This window comes from Pyrus communis, chromosome 7 (assembly GCF_963583255.1).
Source record: "Pyrus communis chromosome 7, drPyrComm1.1, whole genome shotgun sequence".
NCBI lineage: Eukaryota > Viridiplantae > Streptophyta > Magnoliopsida > Rosales > Rosaceae > Pyrus > Pyrus communis.
In genome coordinates this window covers 2,316,473-2,334,938 of record NC_084809.1, presented here as the reverse complement: position 1 = coordinate 2,334,938, position 18,466 = coordinate 2,316,473, and the positions used below count along the sequence as shown (strand labels likewise).

At 38.8% G+C, this 18,466-nt stretch overlaps 2 protein-coding genes across 24 annotated transcripts; one reads left to right on the top strand and one right to left on the bottom strand.

Annotated features, from left to right (window-relative positions):
• Positions 1-3,633: 3,633 nt before the first annotated feature.
• On the top strand, positions 3,634-11,166 carry LOC137739173 (protein CLP1 homolog). Of its 22 annotated transcripts, none has more exons than XM_068478697.1 (15): positions 4,426-4,861; positions 5,031-5,071; positions 5,436-5,559; positions 6,379-6,460; positions 6,944-6,984; positions 7,186-7,289; positions 8,398-8,464; positions 8,600-8,683; positions 8,958-9,199; positions 9,339-9,477; positions 9,581-9,637; positions 9,872-10,006; positions 10,090-10,325; positions 10,610-10,654; positions 10,735-11,166. In XM_068478697.1, the coding sequence occupies exons 9-15, from the start codon at positions 9,015-9,017 to the stop codon at positions 10,820-10,822; spliced, it is 885 nt and encodes a 294-aa protein (XP_068334798.1). In that variant the 5' UTR covers positions 4,426-4,861; positions 5,031-5,071; positions 5,436-5,559; positions 6,379-6,460; positions 6,944-6,984; positions 7,186-7,289; positions 8,398-8,464; positions 8,600-8,683; positions 8,958-9,014; the 3' UTR covers positions 10,823-11,166. The 22 variants fall into 22 exon arrangements, with proteins under 22 accessions (XP_068334801.1, XP_068334805.1, XP_068334804.1 ...); XM_068478694.1 differs by having other exon boundaries at positions 8,359-8,464; XM_068478692.1 differs by having other exon boundaries at positions 7,186-7,293.
• Positions 11,167-13,695: 2,529 nt separating this feature from the next.
• Positions 13,696-16,970, bottom strand: LOC137739657 (protein CLP1 homolog). Of its 2 annotated transcripts, none has more exons than XM_068479309.1 (10): positions 16,574-16,970; positions 16,381-16,449; positions 16,179-16,271; positions 15,663-15,904; positions 15,385-15,523; positions 15,225-15,281; positions 14,862-15,035; positions 14,543-14,778; positions 14,214-14,258; positions 13,696-14,133 (listed from the first exon to the last, which is right to left on the bottom strand). In XM_068479309.1, the coding sequence occupies exons 1-10, from the start codon at positions 16,748-16,750 to the stop codon at positions 14,046-14,048; spliced, it is 1,320 nt and encodes a 439-aa protein (XP_068335410.1). In that variant the 5' UTR covers positions 16,751-16,970; the 3' UTR covers positions 13,696-14,045. The 2 variants fall into 2 exon arrangements, with proteins under 2 accessions (XP_068335410.1, XP_068335411.1); XM_068479310.1 differs by having other exon boundaries at positions 14,862-14,996; positions 16,574-16,967.
• Positions 16,971-18,466: the final 1,496 nt, after the last annotated feature.

Here is an 18,466-nt window from a genome sequence, read left to right as displayed (position 1 = left end):
ATTGATCGAAGCGAACAACAAATTCTAGGAGGAGTTTTGGTTAAAAATGTAAAGGAATTGATTAAGGCTCGAAACATTAACAAGATTCGAAAAACAATACAGATATATAGAGAAATTGCCCCAGGATCCAATACAAAGAAAGAAGTCAAAATAGAAAAAACAAGGATGGGTTTGCGTGTTTATGGTAAGGGTGCAAACTGAAACAAATTGGTGGTCCACACTATCCATTCACCTGGAAATCGTAGTAATTTGCCGAAAGAACAAGTTCCGTTGAATGAAGAAGTTTAGCATGTTTTTTTGGGGGGTTTTGGTGGGATCTACAAGTTTGATTACTGCAAAAAGATTGGAATTTTGTTGCTCTTCCTTGCCTCCACCATAACATCCTTCTGGGTTTTCAATGTATACAGACGGGACGGGTGTTACATAATAAGATAAATGTCATGTAAACCTTTTTTGTTCGGTCATAACATCAATAATGTAAACAATTAACCCTTTTACCGTTTTAAGGATAAAGTGTTGGCGTGCTGGGATTATGTTTCTCTGCTTATATATTTTTCGCATTTCTCTTTTTGTTGATAGGATCGTTTGACTCATGCTTTTTTTGTTGGTTATACACTTTTAAAACAGTTGTTGTATTAATGTTTTGATATTATTCGTGAGCGGGCCGTTCTCAAAAACAAATTGTTTCTTTCCTTATGTCGTCTCATGGTGAAATTAAAAGGATTTGTTTTTAAATTGCACCTTTAGTTGGTTTTTATATACATTCTATTCTCATTTTTTACTTTGAAAATTTTACTTGGCTCTTCAACAATTTTTAATTGGTTCCTCCAAAAAATATATTTGTGACATCCCACATCGTCCAGGGGAGTGATCCTTAAATGTATATTCTCATCCCTACTTAGCACGAGGCCTTTTGGGAGCTCACTGGCTTCGGGTTCCGTAGGAACTCCGAAGTTAAGCGAGAGGGGGGCTAGAGCAATCCCATGATGGGTGACCCACTGGGAAGTTGCTCGTGAGTTCCCAAAAACAAAACCGTGAGGGAATGGTAAGCCCAAAGCGGACAATATCGTGCTACGGTGGTGGAGCGGGCCCGAGAAGTGGTGCCGCCCGGGCCGGGATGTGACAATATGGTATCAGAGCTTAACCCTGGTCGTGGTGTGCCGACGAGGACGTCGGGCCCCTAAGGGGGGTGGATTGTGACATCCCACATCGCCCAAGGTAGTGATCCTTAAATGTATATTCCCATCCCTACCTAGAACGAGGCCTTTTGGGAGCTCACTGGCTTCGGGTTCCGTAGGAACTCCGAAGTTAAACGAGAAGGGGGCTAGAGCAATCCCATGATGGGTGACCCACTGGGAAGTTGCTCGTGAGTTCCCAAAAACAAAACCGTGAGGGAATGGTAAGCCCAAAGCGGACAATATCGTGCTACGGTGGTGGAGTGGGCCCGGGAAGTGGTCCCATCCGGGCCGGGATGTGAAAATATGGTATCAGAGCCAATCCCTGGCCGGAAATGTGCCGACGAGGACGTCGGGCCCCTAAAGGGGGTGGATTGTGACATCCCACATCGCCCAGGGGAGTGATCCTTAAATGTATATTATCATCCCTACTTAGCACGAGGCCTTTTGGGAGCTCACTGGCTTCGGGTTCCGTAGGAACTCCGAAGTTAAGCGAGAGGGGGGCTAGAGCAATCCCATGATGGGTGACCCACTGGGAAGTTGCTCGTGAGTTCCCAAAAACAAAACCGTGAGGGAATGGTAAGCCCAAAGCGGACAATATCGTGCTACGGTGGTGGAGCGGGCCCGAGAAGTGGTGCCGCCCGGGCCGGGATGTGACAATATTTGTGTGGATGTTTATGTTGTGTTAGTTCTTTCTTTGCAGCCATATATGAATTCTTAAAAACTATGGTTATATGAATTCTTAAAAACTATGGTAATTAATGTGGTTTTTCGGGTGGTTTTTTAGATGGGGAAAACGGGGTGAACGACGATTTTATATTGTTATTCTCGGTTAGTATGTAACTATTTGAATATGGAAGGCATGGTATCATGCAAACAATACAACAATTGTAAATAGAAGGGGTCCCTGGGGTGTGCAGAGGGTGGGTTTAGAGATGGTGAAATTTGCCTAGGTCGCAAGATTAACGCTTATGGTTTCATAGTTGTGTTGATGGCTGTGAAAACTGCCAACATTGGTCACCTCACTGTTCCTCTACAATTATTTAAGTGTTTGGATCTTTAATGACTTCTAAACTTAATGGTTTTTAACTATTTCAAAACGATTCATAAAGTTGGATATGAATTTATTAGAAGGTGTCAATTTAAAGTATGGATTACATTTTTAGGGTCTTCAACTGTGGATAAAAAGTTGTTCATCACGTTAGAGCACTTCCACCATGGGAAATCCTCCACCAGGCTATTCACTATTTAATTTATCTAGTGAACAGTAACTGTCGTTAATGAACAATAACTGCCTTTTGCATCTCCACCGTTGCACTTGAATAGCCTTGGCAATAGGTAATAAAATATTAGTTTTTTTTAAATAATATAAAAATAATTTTATTTGTAATGTCGGATAAGATTTTTAATCGGTCTCGTTATACCATTTTCTATTAAATTTTTTTATTATTATTTTTACTTTTTCTTTTCACAAGGTGCAGCACACCATTCCAAAACTTTTTTTTTTTTTTTTTTTCTTCTTTTCATATGGTGCCAACACACCATTATTTTTCTTCTTCTTTTCACATCCAAAAGCAACCAAACCCCTACTTTCGTCAGTTTTTGTTTCCCCAAAAATGCAGAGGGAGAGAAAGAGGATGACAACAAATCAAAACCCCCCTCCGATTCGACCTCTCCCACTCCGATTCCTTGTGGGTTTTTTCCTACTTCCCTCACAACCTCGCCAATCGATCTGCTCCTGGAGAAAAATCAGTCGCCGTCACCGCCATGTTTTTGTTCGACTGGTTCTACAGCGTCCTCGCCTTCCTCGGGTTGTGGCAGGAGGCCAAGATTCTGTTTCTGGGCCTCGACAATTCCGGAAAGATGACCCTCCTCCATATGCTAAAGGACGAGGTTTGACTCTCTTTCTCTCCCACCTCGAATCGAATAGTACCTGGAAGAGTTTGAGAAATGCAGAGGAAATGATGGCTGACGTCGCCCAGACGTCAGCCTTGCGTCATATGCCCTTCAGGCTCTCGGGCTGGCAACTTTTGCCGAGCTTCTCCCTCGGGCCACTTGGGCTCCATTGCCAGCACAAGCTGGACCAAGTTGCTCGGGCTTCTGGCACTGTTTGAGAGCCAGTCCACCGGGCTATTGCCTACGGTGGAACTGCTCTTAGAGAGGAATTTGAAGTTGAATTATCACCATGACAAAATGTTTTATATACTTACTTACCTTAGAGTCACTTCAATCCATTTTTTCCACCATCACAGATTTTTCATGATTCATTTAAATTTTTTTTTTCTTATAAATAAAATTGTTCAAAAAACATAGTTTATAAAGATGTTTTAAAACATTTACATGAAGGTATAACTTTGCATTATTATTTTATCCTTTTGTTTATTTTTCTAAACATGACTCCACCATTTCTTTGTTAAATCATCTTATTCAATTTTGAATTTAATTAGCTTATCAATTGCTTATATATGTAGATTATTGGAGGAGCAACCAATTCATTTTTTGACGCCATACCTGCCAACAAACAAACTGTAGATCAGGGTATGCAAAATATGAGTCACAAAAAGCATCGGAGATAATTCTCAACCTATAAGTCTTGATTGTGTTTTTGTTGATAAAGATGTAAGATTTTTACACCTTTTTAATTATCGTTGAATGCTAGCATTTTTACGTATCCAATTGTGCACGCCATGTTCTTAGTACAACAAACTTTGTGATCAAACATATAACTGTAAAAACAAAACTAAGTATGAACTAACAATTCTTCTTTTCCTTAATTTTTTTTTAATTGTTTCTTAACCTATACAAATTAAACAAAATGTGATTTTGCAAGGTTGCTTCAACTGCTACTGATTTGATTCTTGGAGTAATCTCCATTGTTATCTTGCATATGATCTTAAATGCTATCTAAGTAGCCACAATTATGCTATATTGCCTATTTACATGATTCTTAAACTATATACGTTAAATGTTATACCACTCATTAAGTATTATGTCTGTTTTTTAATTTATGCTTCTAAAAGAGAGATGCGGTTCACAAAACCATGAACGGTCGAGACATCCAATTTTTTTTAGACCATCTAAATGTCGGCAATACATACGAAATCAACAAATTTTGTATCGTTCACAACAGAAGATCAAGCAGGGTTGTCCCTCATGCTGCCATAATCGAATTGAATAGGATGGGGATGTGGTGCATATATTGTGTGCTTGGAATGATATCACATGCTAAATATCTCATTACCAGGTGTGGTGCGTATACTGTGCATAGTGTTTCCTGACCTGAGTCGTATATATGATATTTTGGTGGATTTCACGTTATTTACAAAATTGCCACCACCTTTTCGTTCTTCGTTCGGTGAGGGTTTCGGGGATGGGAGGCCATGCCGCATCAGAGAGAGAGAGAGAGAGAGAGAGATGAGTGGGGATCTTAGCGCCATTGCTGCAGATCCTCGATTTCACGAGTAAGAGAGGGGGTACAGTCAGAGAAAAGCATGGGGACCATCGGGATTTGAGGAAGAGGGGTATTTGGCTTATTTTCGTCAGATTTCTCAAACGCTTTTGCTAATGAAGAGAGTGTTCGGTTCTTTGATTTCTTTTGTCTGCCTCCTTCTATGTTGCTTTGTCAGTTTCATTTTCCAGTGCTGGCTCATGGAAATTTGTAAAAATGGCCGTAGTTTTCTGAGAAGGTTATGTTTTTTGTGTAATCCCATTTGAGGTTAAAAATGATGAAAATTTTGTATCCGAATCAAGGAATTGATTATTGAGAATTGAGTTTGTGATTTACAGTTCATTTTGGTATTTGATTGATAGTCGGTGCTCATAATTTGGATTTTTTTTAATTAAAATTGTTTGCAGAGAGAGAGAAAGAGTTCGTTCGACGCTTAAACCAGAGCCAGGTATATCTCTCCTCTTGCTTTCTCTCTACGATTCTATCCCAATTTCTCTCAGAAAGTAAGGGTTTTGGTTTGCTTTCTTGGATTAGATTTGTATATATTCCATTGCATCTCAGTTTTCTCTGATTTAATAGCATAATTTTCTTAGCATCAAAATTGTATCTGGCTCTTGGTTTTCTTGATCTAATTTTTTATTTATTTCTATAATTAGATAAATTAAGGAATAAATTTATATTAGTATATGAGTATTCGATTCTGATATAAAATTTATATTAGTATATGAGTATTCGATTCTAATATCATATATTAGTATATGAGTATTCGGTGTTTGCTAAGGCGCTTCTCGAGACGGCGTTGGAATGTGCAGGTGATGAGGATTCAGGGGATGAGGAGGAAATGGCAAAGGAGGAGGACCAAAACGCGCTCTCTGTTAGGATAATTGATGCCCTGAATTCCAGAAAGTCTGCACTTCACCACTCATTAATTATATGGTTTGTTCCTTTGGTTTTTATGGTTTAAAGGTGTTTATTTTGATGTTGTTTTTGATACATTGTTGAATATATTGTTAGTTTAGTTATTGATTGTACCGAGTGTGGTTTATGCTTTTGGTATTAAGTAGTTTTTTCATATCCCTGAACTCCTTTTCAGGTAGAGAAACGTAAGTTCTTCTAAGGTGTTTAAGTGAGTGTCAATCAGAGAGTATTTTGTTCGAATATCTGTCCAAACATAAAATTTCTTTGGAATGAAATAAATGAAACAACTTTTGAGACTCCCACATTTGAGATGTGTATTGGTTCTGAAAGTATAAGACCAAAAGTTACATTTTCATTCCCATTTACAGAAATACAACTTGCAGACTTAGTTAAATGTATCAAATGACTAGCATGTGAATTTGTGTATGGTTAAAAATAATCTTATCCTTAAGGATTATTGATTGGGCAAATTTGGTTGAGTAAATTTAGGGTTATTGATTGGGCTAATTTGGTTGATTAGTTGATATGATTTGGATGGGTTTGAGGGTTAGTTTCTAGGAATGTTCTATTGGTGTTCATTTTCTTTTACAGAGTTACCAAAATCTCAAGTCCCCATTTGATCCTTGAGTACGACCCAATCATATTTGCTGTAATACAATCATATTCTTGAGGTTTGGATTTTTTACTATCATGTTTCTGCCCAATCATATTTGCTCATGTTTTCGTTAGAAAATACGCGCATGTTCTCTAAACTAAAATACACTTCTCAGATTGATGTGATTATTGGATTGGATTTTCCTTATTTACCTTCATATAATGGTGGGTTTAACTTTTTAGGTGAAAGTTTTTACGCAACCTCATTACTTGCAAAATTTTGTTCAGTCAACATTCAATGCCCTACCATCAGATCAAGTTAAAGGTACGAATCACGATCATGCTATTTTTGTCACTTTTTATTCCCTTGCTGAACACAATGGAGTGAATTGTCTTCATTTGCATTCTTTCATTTGAACTTACGTATGTTCTTACCTGACATTTGTAAGCTTTTGATTAGTCATGAAATATGATACATTTTCTCCGTGTTTAAAAACTTATGACATACAATCAGTTTCTTTTTGGTTGGGTTGAAATGATATTGATTGTGCTGCTATAAAGTTCCTTTTTATAGTTGGGTTCGAAATCATGTTAATAGAATCTTTTTTTGGTTGGTCCGATCTGTAACAGATGAGATTGCTTTGTTTGAATCAAAATTTGATCTTTTTTTGTGTGAAATTATATTGGAATCGCAAATTTGTCAGGTATATCTTAGATTCTTTGTTGCATATTCACCTTCTCACAACTTTTACATTGTCTCTTGATTGGATGGATTTTTATAATTTCCATGATCAACGGATGCATGAAGTAAGGAGGAAGCTACTACTTTTATGGAGCTTCTTTGGCATGGTAAGTTGAAGTTGCAAATCATTTTTTTTCGTTCACGGAATTCATTATCTTGCTATATTGGCAATTAGCAGTGTCTGACAATTGGCAAAGTGTATTCATTTTTCTGCTTAATTTATCTTGAGAATATTTGCATCTTAATACTTATTTTAATTATGTTAATTTGTCCCCTTTTCCATAGAATTTTGTGCAATGTGAATGTAGGTTATTCTCAATCCTCAAATAGTGATTATTTAAGGACTTCTCCAAACTTGGCTACTCAGCTTTTCAAATACAGAGCAGAGAGGAGTCAGATGAGCTAGAATCAAGTTGGTATCATTCTAAATTATTCTTAATCATTTACAACTTGCAGAATTAGTTAAATGTATCAAATGACTAGCATGTGAATTTGTGTATAGTTAAAAATAATCTTATCCTTAAGGATTATTGATTTGGGGAATTTGGTTGAGTAAATTTAGGGTTACTGATTGGGCTAATTTGGTTGATTAGTTTATCTGATTTGGATGGGTTTGTGGGTTAGTTTCTAGGAATGTTCCGTTGGTGTTCTTTTTCTTCTACACAGTTACCAAAATCTCAAGCCCCCATTTGATCCTCGAGTACGACCCAATCATATTTGCTGTAATACAATCATATCCTTGAGGTTTGGATTTTTCTCTCATGTATGTTCTCTAAACTAAAATGCACTTCTTAGACTTCTGTTTCTTATGGAAACGGGCATCCTGCATGTTTTTTGCTTTGCATGTTTGTGCTTGAAAACTTAGATGCTAGAATAAGAATGAAACAGTTTTTATATTTTTTTGTCAACTGCTAAAACATGTGCCTAACCTACAGGATATATATTTTGCCACCTTGACTGCAGGGGCTAGATTTGTGTGAAGATTATGTTGCTTCTCTTTCTTCTGTTTATTAGGGAAACAGAACGTTCAGTTTCGTCCTGTTAATTGTACAACGTCTTTTCATGTCAGCTAAGTTGAATGTATATAAAAACGAAGCTGCATATCTTACCGACCTCATTCACTCATCTATCCCTCTGTTCATTCATGATTGTGTTGAATTTATTCAGGTAAAATGTGTTTTATTCATTTAGTTCAAGGTGATGCATTCAAGTCCCGCAGCAACGCGCGAGCATATTTTCTAGTTAATTACTATTGGTTTTCCCTCAATATAGACAACATTAAATTGGTCAAATTTATTTAGTAAAGTTTTTATGACTAGAATTTCTCGTTTAAATTTCTGGTTTTAGAGAATTCTTCATTAAATTTCTGGGTGCTTTTGAGGTTATTTTATCCGTGAGATTTAGTAAATTTTTCTAGATTTTGTAGAATTGTTCGATTAAATTTGTGGGTTTGGTTATTTTTTATTTTGTGCATTTTATAGTGAACTTGGTTGTGGGTTTCGATGTTTGTCTATGGCAAGGTAAGGGATGCCAACTCATGAACCAAGTGGTCATTCAGCACCTGTAGGAGATGAGCGAAGTGATATGGTATAGTTTCCTTTAATTTTTACAATTGCTAAATGTAGATGACCAAAGCGAAATATCATTGAGCTCTTTGCAAATTCAGATTGTTGATTTTTTTTTTTTTCCTTTCAATTTGCACGTCCACAAAATCCCTTCAAGTATTGGTACGACTAAGTTGCAACTCTCACAAAACAACGGAGACACCGCGCTAAACCCTTGCCGCCCGATGACCCCAATTCTCAGGTACTACTTGACACTTGCTCACTTCTATGTTGGGGGAAATTAGTGCAAATTTTTCAATGTGTTTTAATTAGTGTCATTCTTTAGTGAACAAAAGTGTTTGATCCTCAATTGCCAACTCTGTAAATTTTTAGGAATGATTGAGATAAGCTTGTGGCGCAAGTGCATCTACTGTGTAGTAGTGCAAGTCCATTTTTAGGTGCATATTACCTAGGATTGTTGTAATCCTTTGCCAAGTGACTCTCTGTCTGTGGCTCATAAGCTGCTTTGTGGTTAGGGCCCAAGGGTGATTGTTGTGGGACCAACAGATTCTGGGAAAAGTACCTTGTCGAAAATGCTTCTTAGTTGGGCAGCTAAGAAGGGATGGAAACCTACGTTCGTCGACTTGGATATTGGACAAGGAGCTATAACAATTCCGGGATGCATTGCCGCTACTCCTATTGAAATGCCTATTGATCCAGTTGAAGGAATTCCTCTTGATATTCCTCTCGTTTATTTCTATGGGCACACAACTCCTAGGTAATTGATTTATAGCATCTTCATATGGACCTATCATTTCACATCGTTTATTAATATCTGATACTAACATATAAGAGAAATTCTTGTATTGCTAATTTAGTGGAAGTCATGAATCCTTAAAGATCCATTTTTTGTCCAGTAATAATGTAGATTTATACAAAGTGCTTGTGAAGGAGCTTGCTCAAGTGGTAGAAAGACAACTTTCTGGGAATGCTGAATCTCGAGCTTCTGGAATGGTGATCAATACCATGGGATGGATAGAAGGTCAAGGCTACGAGGTAATTTTTAGGCTGCTTGCACTTCAGGGATGGCTGCTGACTTACTATTGAAATGGTTGTTTTAATGTCATATATTTGAAATTCTTGGTCGATTTTCTTGCAGTTGCTTCTTCATGCAATTGATACATTCAATGCCAATGTTGTCTTAGTTCTGGGCCAGGTACATCCCTCTGGTTTGAGTTTTCTTTCTTATTATGATTTTACCGTACTGGATTCTGCAAGCATTTCTTCTTTCCCCTCCTCTCCTCCCCACCCCCCCCCCCCCCTTCTCTCTGCTATTGTTGCTCGACTCCGTTACAATGCATCCTTGTTTGCAATACATTTTGATGTTTTAACAAAATGGTTGTATATGTAGGCTCCGATGACAGTACGTATATTTCTTTTAAATTCTCAGGAAAAACTTTGGAGCATGATCAGAAATGTACTAAAGAACAAGCCTGGTGTGGACGTTGTAAAACTTCAAAAATCTGGGGGTGTTGTATACAGGAATGCCAAATTCCGTCAAAAATCCAGGAGTCATAGGATAAGGGTAAGCATCAATATGTTGCCATTTAATCCTTGTTATTTGTTCTTCCTGAAGAAAAGACTCATGTGCGCTGATATTTCTAACAGGAGTATTTCTATGGCCTTGCAAATGATCTCAGCCCACATTCTAATATCGCGAATTTTAGTGACTTTTCTGTCTTTCGGATTGGTGGCGGGCCACAGGCCCCACGTTCAGCTTTGGCAATTGGTGCAGAGCCTGCTGCGGACCCTACAAGATTGGCGCCTGTGAATATTAACCGGGATTTGCTACATACCATTCTTGCTGTTTCATTTGCCAAGAAGCCTGATCAAATTATTTCTAGGTAACTTGTACCGATCTATCTGATAGAGAAATAGATAATGAATGACTGAAGTATATGACATTGATCAGTCTCGTTCACTTTCATTTGAACTTCACATAGGAAAGTAGATGGTTTTACCCCCTCACTGTCACAAGAATGAAAATACATAGTAGTATTGTGGTATTTCTTGCTTGCTTTTCCGTCTCTGGAGATAGGGATGCGAATTTGACGGTGACATTTTGTATTTCAGAGTATGATTCGTAGTCTGTAGTCTTAAATATTTACTTTTTTGGTTTGTTTTGCAGTAATGTTGCTGGGTTTGTCTTTGTCACAGACGTCGACATTCAGAGGTTTGTATGGTGAACAACTTGCTAGAAACACTTCTTGTATTCTGGTTTTCGTTGTTCTAACCCAATATGCGGCGTTACAGGAAGACAATTACGTACCTTGCACCATCAGCGGGTGAGCTTCCAAGCAAGTATTTGACTGCAGGAACCGTGACATGGCTTGAAACATGAAGTCGATGAGCAAAAACCCCAGTAGTATTGCTTTCCGGTGGATGTACGTTGCTGGCTTATGTAAGGAGTGTAAGATGTGAGCTATCTAGGCGTAAAATTAGTTTTAACGATGCATCCCAAATACGACAACAGATTAGAATATTATTGTCGTTTTTTTGCATCCTAAATTTGTTATGCGGGTCTTGTTTGTCGTATTTTAGATTATACTAGAATTTAGAAAGGCGTGCCAAAGCCTGAATTACAGGCAACCACAATTTTTTTTTTTTTTTTTGGTTTTCTGTACAAGATATTTAAACGAAGGACTAAGGGATGGAGGAATAAATTGGCTAAGTGGCATTCAGGTATTGTTCAACTGTGATATAACCTATAAGTTAAGGTAGCCCTTGCAATATGAGCTCTTTCAATTTATTCGAGGCATAAAAAGGTGCTGCAGCTGCAGCTGCACTTCCACAAAATCCTTTCAAGTATTGGTACGACTAAGTTGCAACTCTCACAAAACAAACCGTTCACAAGATGAAAGCACCAAAACGCAATTCATAACAGAAGCACCAATATGCAATTCATAACAGAAGCCAAAGCACCAAAACGCAATTCATAACAGAAGCACACACAAGCCAATAATTTCAACGAGTTTAAAGCGAATGAGTCGTAAACCTCAAAAGTGACATAACCAATCCTCTCTCTCACTCGCGAGTGACATAACCAACAGCTGCAGTACAGAGTCTTATTAAGGCTTGGTATTTATCACTGACATAACCCACAGCTGCAGTGCAGAGTCCTCTTAGGATTTGGAAGGACTTGGTCCCAACTATCGCAAAATATACGGCCCAACATGCAAGAGTAAACCACCCGAAAGCTGGAACGAGGAGGAGCACCAGTAGCACCAACGCAAGAGTTCCACACAAGAGGCTGATGTTGTTCATCAGTTCATATATATTTGTATTGTTGGAATCTTGGAGAATGTTGGCAGTCTGCAATGTCCCCGCGTAAGTGAGTAAATCAGCAATCAAGATCACAACAGTGTTGTGGTCTGTGACAAATGGAGACGGTAAATTTTCGGTCGCATGCTTCACCTGGAGGAGAAATCCTAGGCTGTTGATGGAATAGAATATAAGTTCGTGTGCTGCCGGTGGAGATTTGTACCGACCACCCTCCTCCATAGTGCTGCTGTATTATAAACAACACAGAAAGTTAATGACGTTGACTTGTGTCATCAACCGTTAGAATATCTGCGCACAACCCAAACTCATTTGCTAGCTAATTAAGAAGATGAGCTTATAAAAGACCCCGTTTCATATACATATTGATGAGAAGGCATGTTACAGAGTATCTGGAAACCAAATTTATTTGATCCATAACTTGGACGTGGAAATTGAAAACGAAAAAGGAGGTTACGCAGAGTATCATAGATAGATTAACAAGATTGTTTACTCTTTCCCTTATGCTTTACAATCAGCTTCTGACGAAAGAGTAGATGCAACATTAAAATATGATAACTAAAGAAAATGTACTAACCCAGCTGAGATTTGTGGAGAAGTTCCGACGTTCATAGGCATGGCCGAAGAGGAACGCGGCAGAGTTGGGGGAGGGAGGGAGGAGTGAGAGAGAGGAGGGAGGAGTTTGCAGGATTTGGAGGAGGAGAGGGTATGGGTATATATACCCCGTGTTGTTGTTGGTGGACCCGTCAGTGGAAAATAAAAATGAAAAGCCAAGAGGAAAAAACAGAGGTTTGATAGGTGGATTTTCATATCTCAAATATCAAACCTCTGTTTTTTCTCTTGGATTTTCATTTTTATTTTCCACTGACGGGTCCACCTATCAACATCAAAAATGAAACAGAGGATACCCATACCCTCTCCACCTATCAACATCAAAAATGAAAACCTCTGTTTTTTATCAAATATCAAATATCTCAAATATCTCAAAAATGAAAATGAAACAACTTTTGATGTTGAGAGGGCAATCAACATCAAAAAAATATAGATTCCCTGATGTTAAGAGGGGCAATCAACATCAAAAAAATATAGATTCCCTGATGTTAAGAGGGCAATCAACATCAAAAAAATATAGATTCCCTGATGTTAAGAGGGCAATCAACATCAAAAGTTGTATATATACCCATACCCTCTCCTCCTCCAAATCTCCACCGGCAGCACACAAATGTATATTCCATCTCCTCAACATCCTAGGATTTCTCCTCCAGGTGAAGCATGCGACCGGAAATTTACCGTCTCCATTTGTCACAGACCACAACACTGTTGTGATGTTGATTGCTGATTTACTCACTTACGCGGGGACATTGCAGACTGCCAACATTCTCCAAGATTCCAACAATACAAACATATATGAACTGATGAACAACATCAGCCTCTTGTGTGGAACTCTTGCGTTGGTGCTACTGGTGCTCCTCCTCGTTCCAGTTTTCGGGTGGTTTACTCTTGCATGTTGGGCCGTATATTTTGCGATAATTGGGACCAAGTCCTTCCAAATCCTAAGAGGACTCTGCACTGCAGCTGTGGGTTATGTCAGTGATAAATACCAAGCCTTAATAAGACTCTGTACTGCAGCTGTTGGTTATGTCACTCGCGAGTGAGAGAGAGGATTGGTTATGTCACTTTTGAGGTTTACGACTCATTCGCTTTAAACTCGTTGAAATTATTGGCTTGTGTGTGCTTCTGTTATGAATTGCGTTTTGGTGCTTTCGTCTTGTGAACGGTTTGTTTTGTGAGAGTTGCAACTTAGTCGTACCAATACTTGAAAGGATTTTGTGGAAGTGCAGCTGCAGCTGCAGCACCTTTTTATGCCTCGGATAAATTGAAAGAGCTCATATTGCAAGGGCTACCTTAACTTATAGGTTATATCACAGTTGAACAATACCTGAATGCCACTTAGCCAATTTATTCCTCCATCCCTTAGTCCTTCGTTTAAATATCTTGTACAGAAAACGAAAAAAACAAAAAAAAAAAAATTGTGGTTGCCTGTAATTCAGGCTTTGGCACGCCTTTCTAAATTCTAGTATAATCTAAAATACGACAAACAAGACTCGCATAACAAATTTAGGATGCAAAAAAACGACAATAATATTCTAAATCTGTTGTCGTATTTGGGATGCATCGTTAAAACTAATTTTACGCCTAGATAGCTCACATCTTACACTCCTTACATAAGCCAGCAACGTACATCCACCGGAAAGCAATACTACTGGGGTTTTTGCTCATCGACTTCATGTTTCAAGCCATGTCACGGTTCCTGCAGTCAAATACTTGCTTGGAAGCTCACCCGCCGATGGTGCAAGGTACGTAATTGTCTTCCTGTAACGCCGCATATTGGGTTAGAACAACGAAAACCAAAATACAAGAAGTGTTTCTAGCAAGTTGTTCACCATACAAACCTCTGAATGTCGACGTCTGTGACAAAGACAAACCCAGCAACATTACTGCAAAACAAACCAAAAAAGTAAATATTTAAGACTACAGACTACGAATCATACTCTGAAATACAAAATGTCACCGTCAAATTCGCATCCCTATCTCCAGAGACGGAAAAGCAAGCAAGAAATACCACAATACTACTATGTATTTGCATTCTTGTGACAGTGAGGGGGTAAAACCATCTACTTTCCTATGTGAAGTTCAAATGAAAGTGAACGAGACTGATCAATGTCATATACTTCAGTCATTCATTATCTATTTCTCTATCAGATAGATCGGTACAAGTTACCTAGAAATAATTTGATCAGGCTCCTTGGCAAATGAAACAGCAAGAATGGTATGTAGCAAATCCCGGTTAATATTCACAGGCGCCAATCTTGTAGGGTCCGCAGCAGGCTCTGCACCAATTGGCAAAGCTGAACGTGGGGCCTGTGGCCCGCCACCAATCCGACAGACAGAAAAGTCACTAAAATTCGCGATATTAGAATGTGGGCTGAGATCATTTGCAAGGCCATAGAAATACTCCTGTTAGAAATATCAGCGCACATGAGTCTTTTCTTCAGGAAGAACAAATAACAAGGATTAAATGGCAACATATTGATGCTTACCCTTATCCTATGACTCCTGGATTTTTGACGGAATTTGGCATTCCTGGATACAACACCCCCAGATTTTTGAAGTTTTACAACGTCCACACCAGGCTTGTTCTTTAGTACATTTCTGATCATGCTCCAAAGTTTTTCCTGAGAATTTAAAAGAAATATATGTACTGTCATCGGAGCCTACATATACAACCATTTTGTTAAAACATCAAAATGTTTTGCAAACAAGGATGCATTGTAACGGAGTCGAGCAACAATAGCAGAGAGGGGGGGGGGGGGGAGGGGAGAGGAGGGGAAAGAAGAAATGCTTGCAGAATCCAGTACGGTAAAATCATAATAAGAAAGAAAACTCAAACCAGAGGGATGTACCTGGCCCAGAACTAAGATAACATTGGCATTGAATGTATCAATTGCATGAAGAAGCAACTGCAAGAAAATCGACCAAGAATTTCAAATATATGACATTAAAACAACCATTTCAATAGTAAGTCAGCAGCCATCCCTGAAGTGCAAGCAGCCTAAAAATTACCTCGTAGCCTTGACCTTCTATCCATCCCATGGTATTGATCACCATTCCAGAAGCTCGAGATTCAGCATTCCCGGAAAGTTGTCTTTCTACCACTTGAGCAAGCTCCTTCACAAGCACTTTGTATAAATCTACATTATTACTGGATAAAAAATGGATCTTTAAGGATTCATGACTTCCAATAAATTAGCAATACAAGAATTTCTCTTATATGTTAGTATCAGATATTAATAAACGAAGTGAAATGATAGGTCCATATGAAGATGCTATAAATCAATTACCTAGGAGTTGTGTGCCCATAGAAATAAACGAGAGGAATATCAAGAGGAATTCCTTCAACTGGATCAATAGGCATTTCAATAGGAGTAGCGGCAATGCATCCCGGAATTGTTATAGCTCCTTGTCCAATATCCAAGTCAACGAACGTAGGTTTCCATCCCTTCTTAGCTGCCCAACTAAGAAGCATTTTCGACAAGGTACTTTTCCCAGAATCTGTTGGTCCCACAACAATCACCCTTGGGCCCTAACCACAAAGAAGCTTATGAGCCACAGACAGAGAGTCACTTGGCAAAGGATTACAACAATCCTAGGTAATATGCACCTAAAAATGGACTTGCACTACTACACAGTAGATGCACTTGCGCCACAAGCTTATCTCAATCATTCCTAAAAATTTACGGAGTTGGCAATTGAGGATCAAACACTTTTGTTCACTAAAGAATGACACTAATTAAAACACATTGAAAAATTTGCACTAATTTCCCCCAACATAGAAGTGAGCAAGTGTCAAGTAGTACCTGAGAATTGGGGTCATCGGGCGGCAAGGGTTTAGCGCGGTGTCTCCGTTCTTCCAGTACGGCGTGCACATTCACATAGCTGATATTTGGAGTCTGAAAAATCAAACATTTGAATCAGACACCATTCACATTCTCATTAGTGACAAATGCATCCGGAGCAAAAAGTAAAAAACCCAAAGCAGATAACAAGCATGTGAAATACCTCATCAGCCGTGTACTCGGTTTCCGTACTGCCCTCCATCTCAATTGTTGCTCCGTTCCAAGTAAAAACCTTCAACAACCAAAACCCACAACAGAAATGCGATTCAAAATCTTTGACAATCAAAACCCACAACGCAAATTCTATTAAAAAGATGTAAACTTGGGAAAAGAACTAGGGGAAGAAGAAGGCTTACAGCAAATTTGAGCCTGGGCGGGAAGGTGAGCCAGAAATCAGGGGGAAGCTCGGTGCCGAAGATCTCAGCGGTGCCGCTGAGCAGGCGGAGCTTGAGAGGGGCGTCGTAGCCGACTTCGATTCTGAGCTCGCTCTCTCGGTCCAGTTTCACCTGCCTTGGTCCGCCGCCGTGCGCCATCTTCTTCTGCCAGCTTGGCTCTCGGTGCTCCAATTGGGGGCTTTATGCAGGCCAGAGTACAAAACTGGCGCTTTGTATTCAATTGGGATTCCGAGGGGTTTTTAGTGTTCGTTTGGGATTTCAATGAGTAAAAGAGTGTAACAAGACACTGGAGGAACTCCGTTGGGAATTTTAAGAGTGAACTCTATTGGGAAGAGATCATTTCGAATCTCTTTAATTAAAGTCACTAAATCAAGTAATCTGAATTTTTAAAATTTAATTTAACAGCTAAAAACAGGTCATTTTTAAAAGTTATAATAATTTTAGTTGTTAGATCAAATTTTAAGAATCCTGATCACTTGATTTGATGGTTTTGATAGAAAAGATCCGGAAAATCTCTTCCCAACTCTATTTAATAGGGAGTACTCTTATCCACCAACTACCTTATTCATTATTTTTTTTTTGTCGAACTACTTTATTTATTATTTTTTTATAAAAAAAAAATTAGAGAACTATCTGGTAGTTTCGTCACGGCAGTTCATTTTATTAGAGGTTGAGAACACTCATAAAGGCAGTTTCAACCTTTCTTTAGTCACTGTCATGTGATTCACTAATGTTAGAAATCAAACCCAGAACGTGACGTGTGAAATACAAGCCTGGAGTTTGCCCCTGACTACAGGTCACCTCGTGGTGATTACTTATTTATTATTATTATTATTATTGAAATTTCATGATATATATAATGGATAGATACAAATCTTATAATTTAAACTCGTTAGGGTGTGTTTTTGCTCACAACTTTTAAGTGGTGGTAATGTTCACCATCTTATTTATTATTGTCATATAAGTTTAAATTTTGAAATTTGTGTCCATCCTACACAAATTTTAAAATTTAAACACATGTAGGATAAATACGATCGTAAGCATCACCATCACTTGATGATGATGAGTCGTTGGCCTGTCTTTACAAAAACTTGACATGGTATCAGAACGAGCCTTTTATGATAAACCCTCGCACCAACTATTATATTGTTTTGCATATAAAAATATCGGCGTGATTAATAGTTGACCCTCAAGAAAACCTTTGGCCGATCTTGTAATTCTAGGCACCTTCGCAGATGGATTCACGAAACAGTCCATGGGACCATGACTTTGTAGGCTCCTTCTCGTTCTCTTTCGAAGAAAGTTGAAGGGCAATTGCCACTTTACCTTTCCAAGTCCTCGGCACTTCGTGATAACTTCATGGTAAATTCTACGCACCTTCCATACGTGGGTTCGCTTAAATAACCACAAACCCCCCAAATCAAACCTCACTCGATCGAAAGCTCAAACCCAAAAACTTGCACAGAATTGTAAATATGTTGCCAATCGATGCTCCCCAAAAACCCCCCAACAAATTACTCAAAGACCGGACTTCATCGGCCACTCTGCTTACTTCAACCTCACAATCTGCTACCTCACCACAATGTACCGGGCGTACCAGGCCGGCAACTACCCGGTCCTCGCTTTCGTGGTGTTTTCTACGTGGCCTACTGGGGTTTGGACAAGTGTCAGCAAGCGTACAGCTGGCTGCCACATGGCGATAAGTCGGTGAAGAATAACACTACTTGAAGGAATTGGATTCTCTCCGAGGCAATGTCTCGGGATCTTACTGACCGAACAACATGGACCGTTGATCCAACGGTTACAAATAGAGAGTTTCTCTAAAGTTATAATAATTGTAACCGTTGGATTAAA

Coding starts and splice junctions, on each gene's coding strand:
- LOC137739173 (XM_068478700.1), top strand. CDS start 9,015: ATGCTTCTTAGTTGGGCAGCTAAGAAGGGATGGAAACCTACGTTCGTC. Junction 9,478..9,580: donor TAGAAGGTCAAGGCTACGAG/GTAATTTTTAGG, acceptor ATTTTCTTGCAG/TTGCTTCTTCATGCAATTGA. Junction 9,638..9,871: donor TTGTCTTAGTTCTGGGCCAG/GTACATCCCTCT, acceptor TTAAATTCTCAG/GAAAAACTTTGGAGCATGAT.
- LOC137739657 (XM_068479309.1), bottom strand. CDS start 16,750: ATGGCGCACGGCGGCGGACCAAGGCAGGTGAAACTGGACCGAGAGAGC. Junction 16,450..16,573: donor CGCCCAGGCTCAAATTTGCT/GTAAGCCTTCTT, acceptor TGGTTGTTGAAG/GTTTTTACTTGGAACGGAGC. Junction 14,259..14,542: donor CCTGATCAAATTATTTCTAG/GTAACTTGTACC, acceptor TTTGTTTTGCAG/TAATGTTGCTGGGTTTGTCT.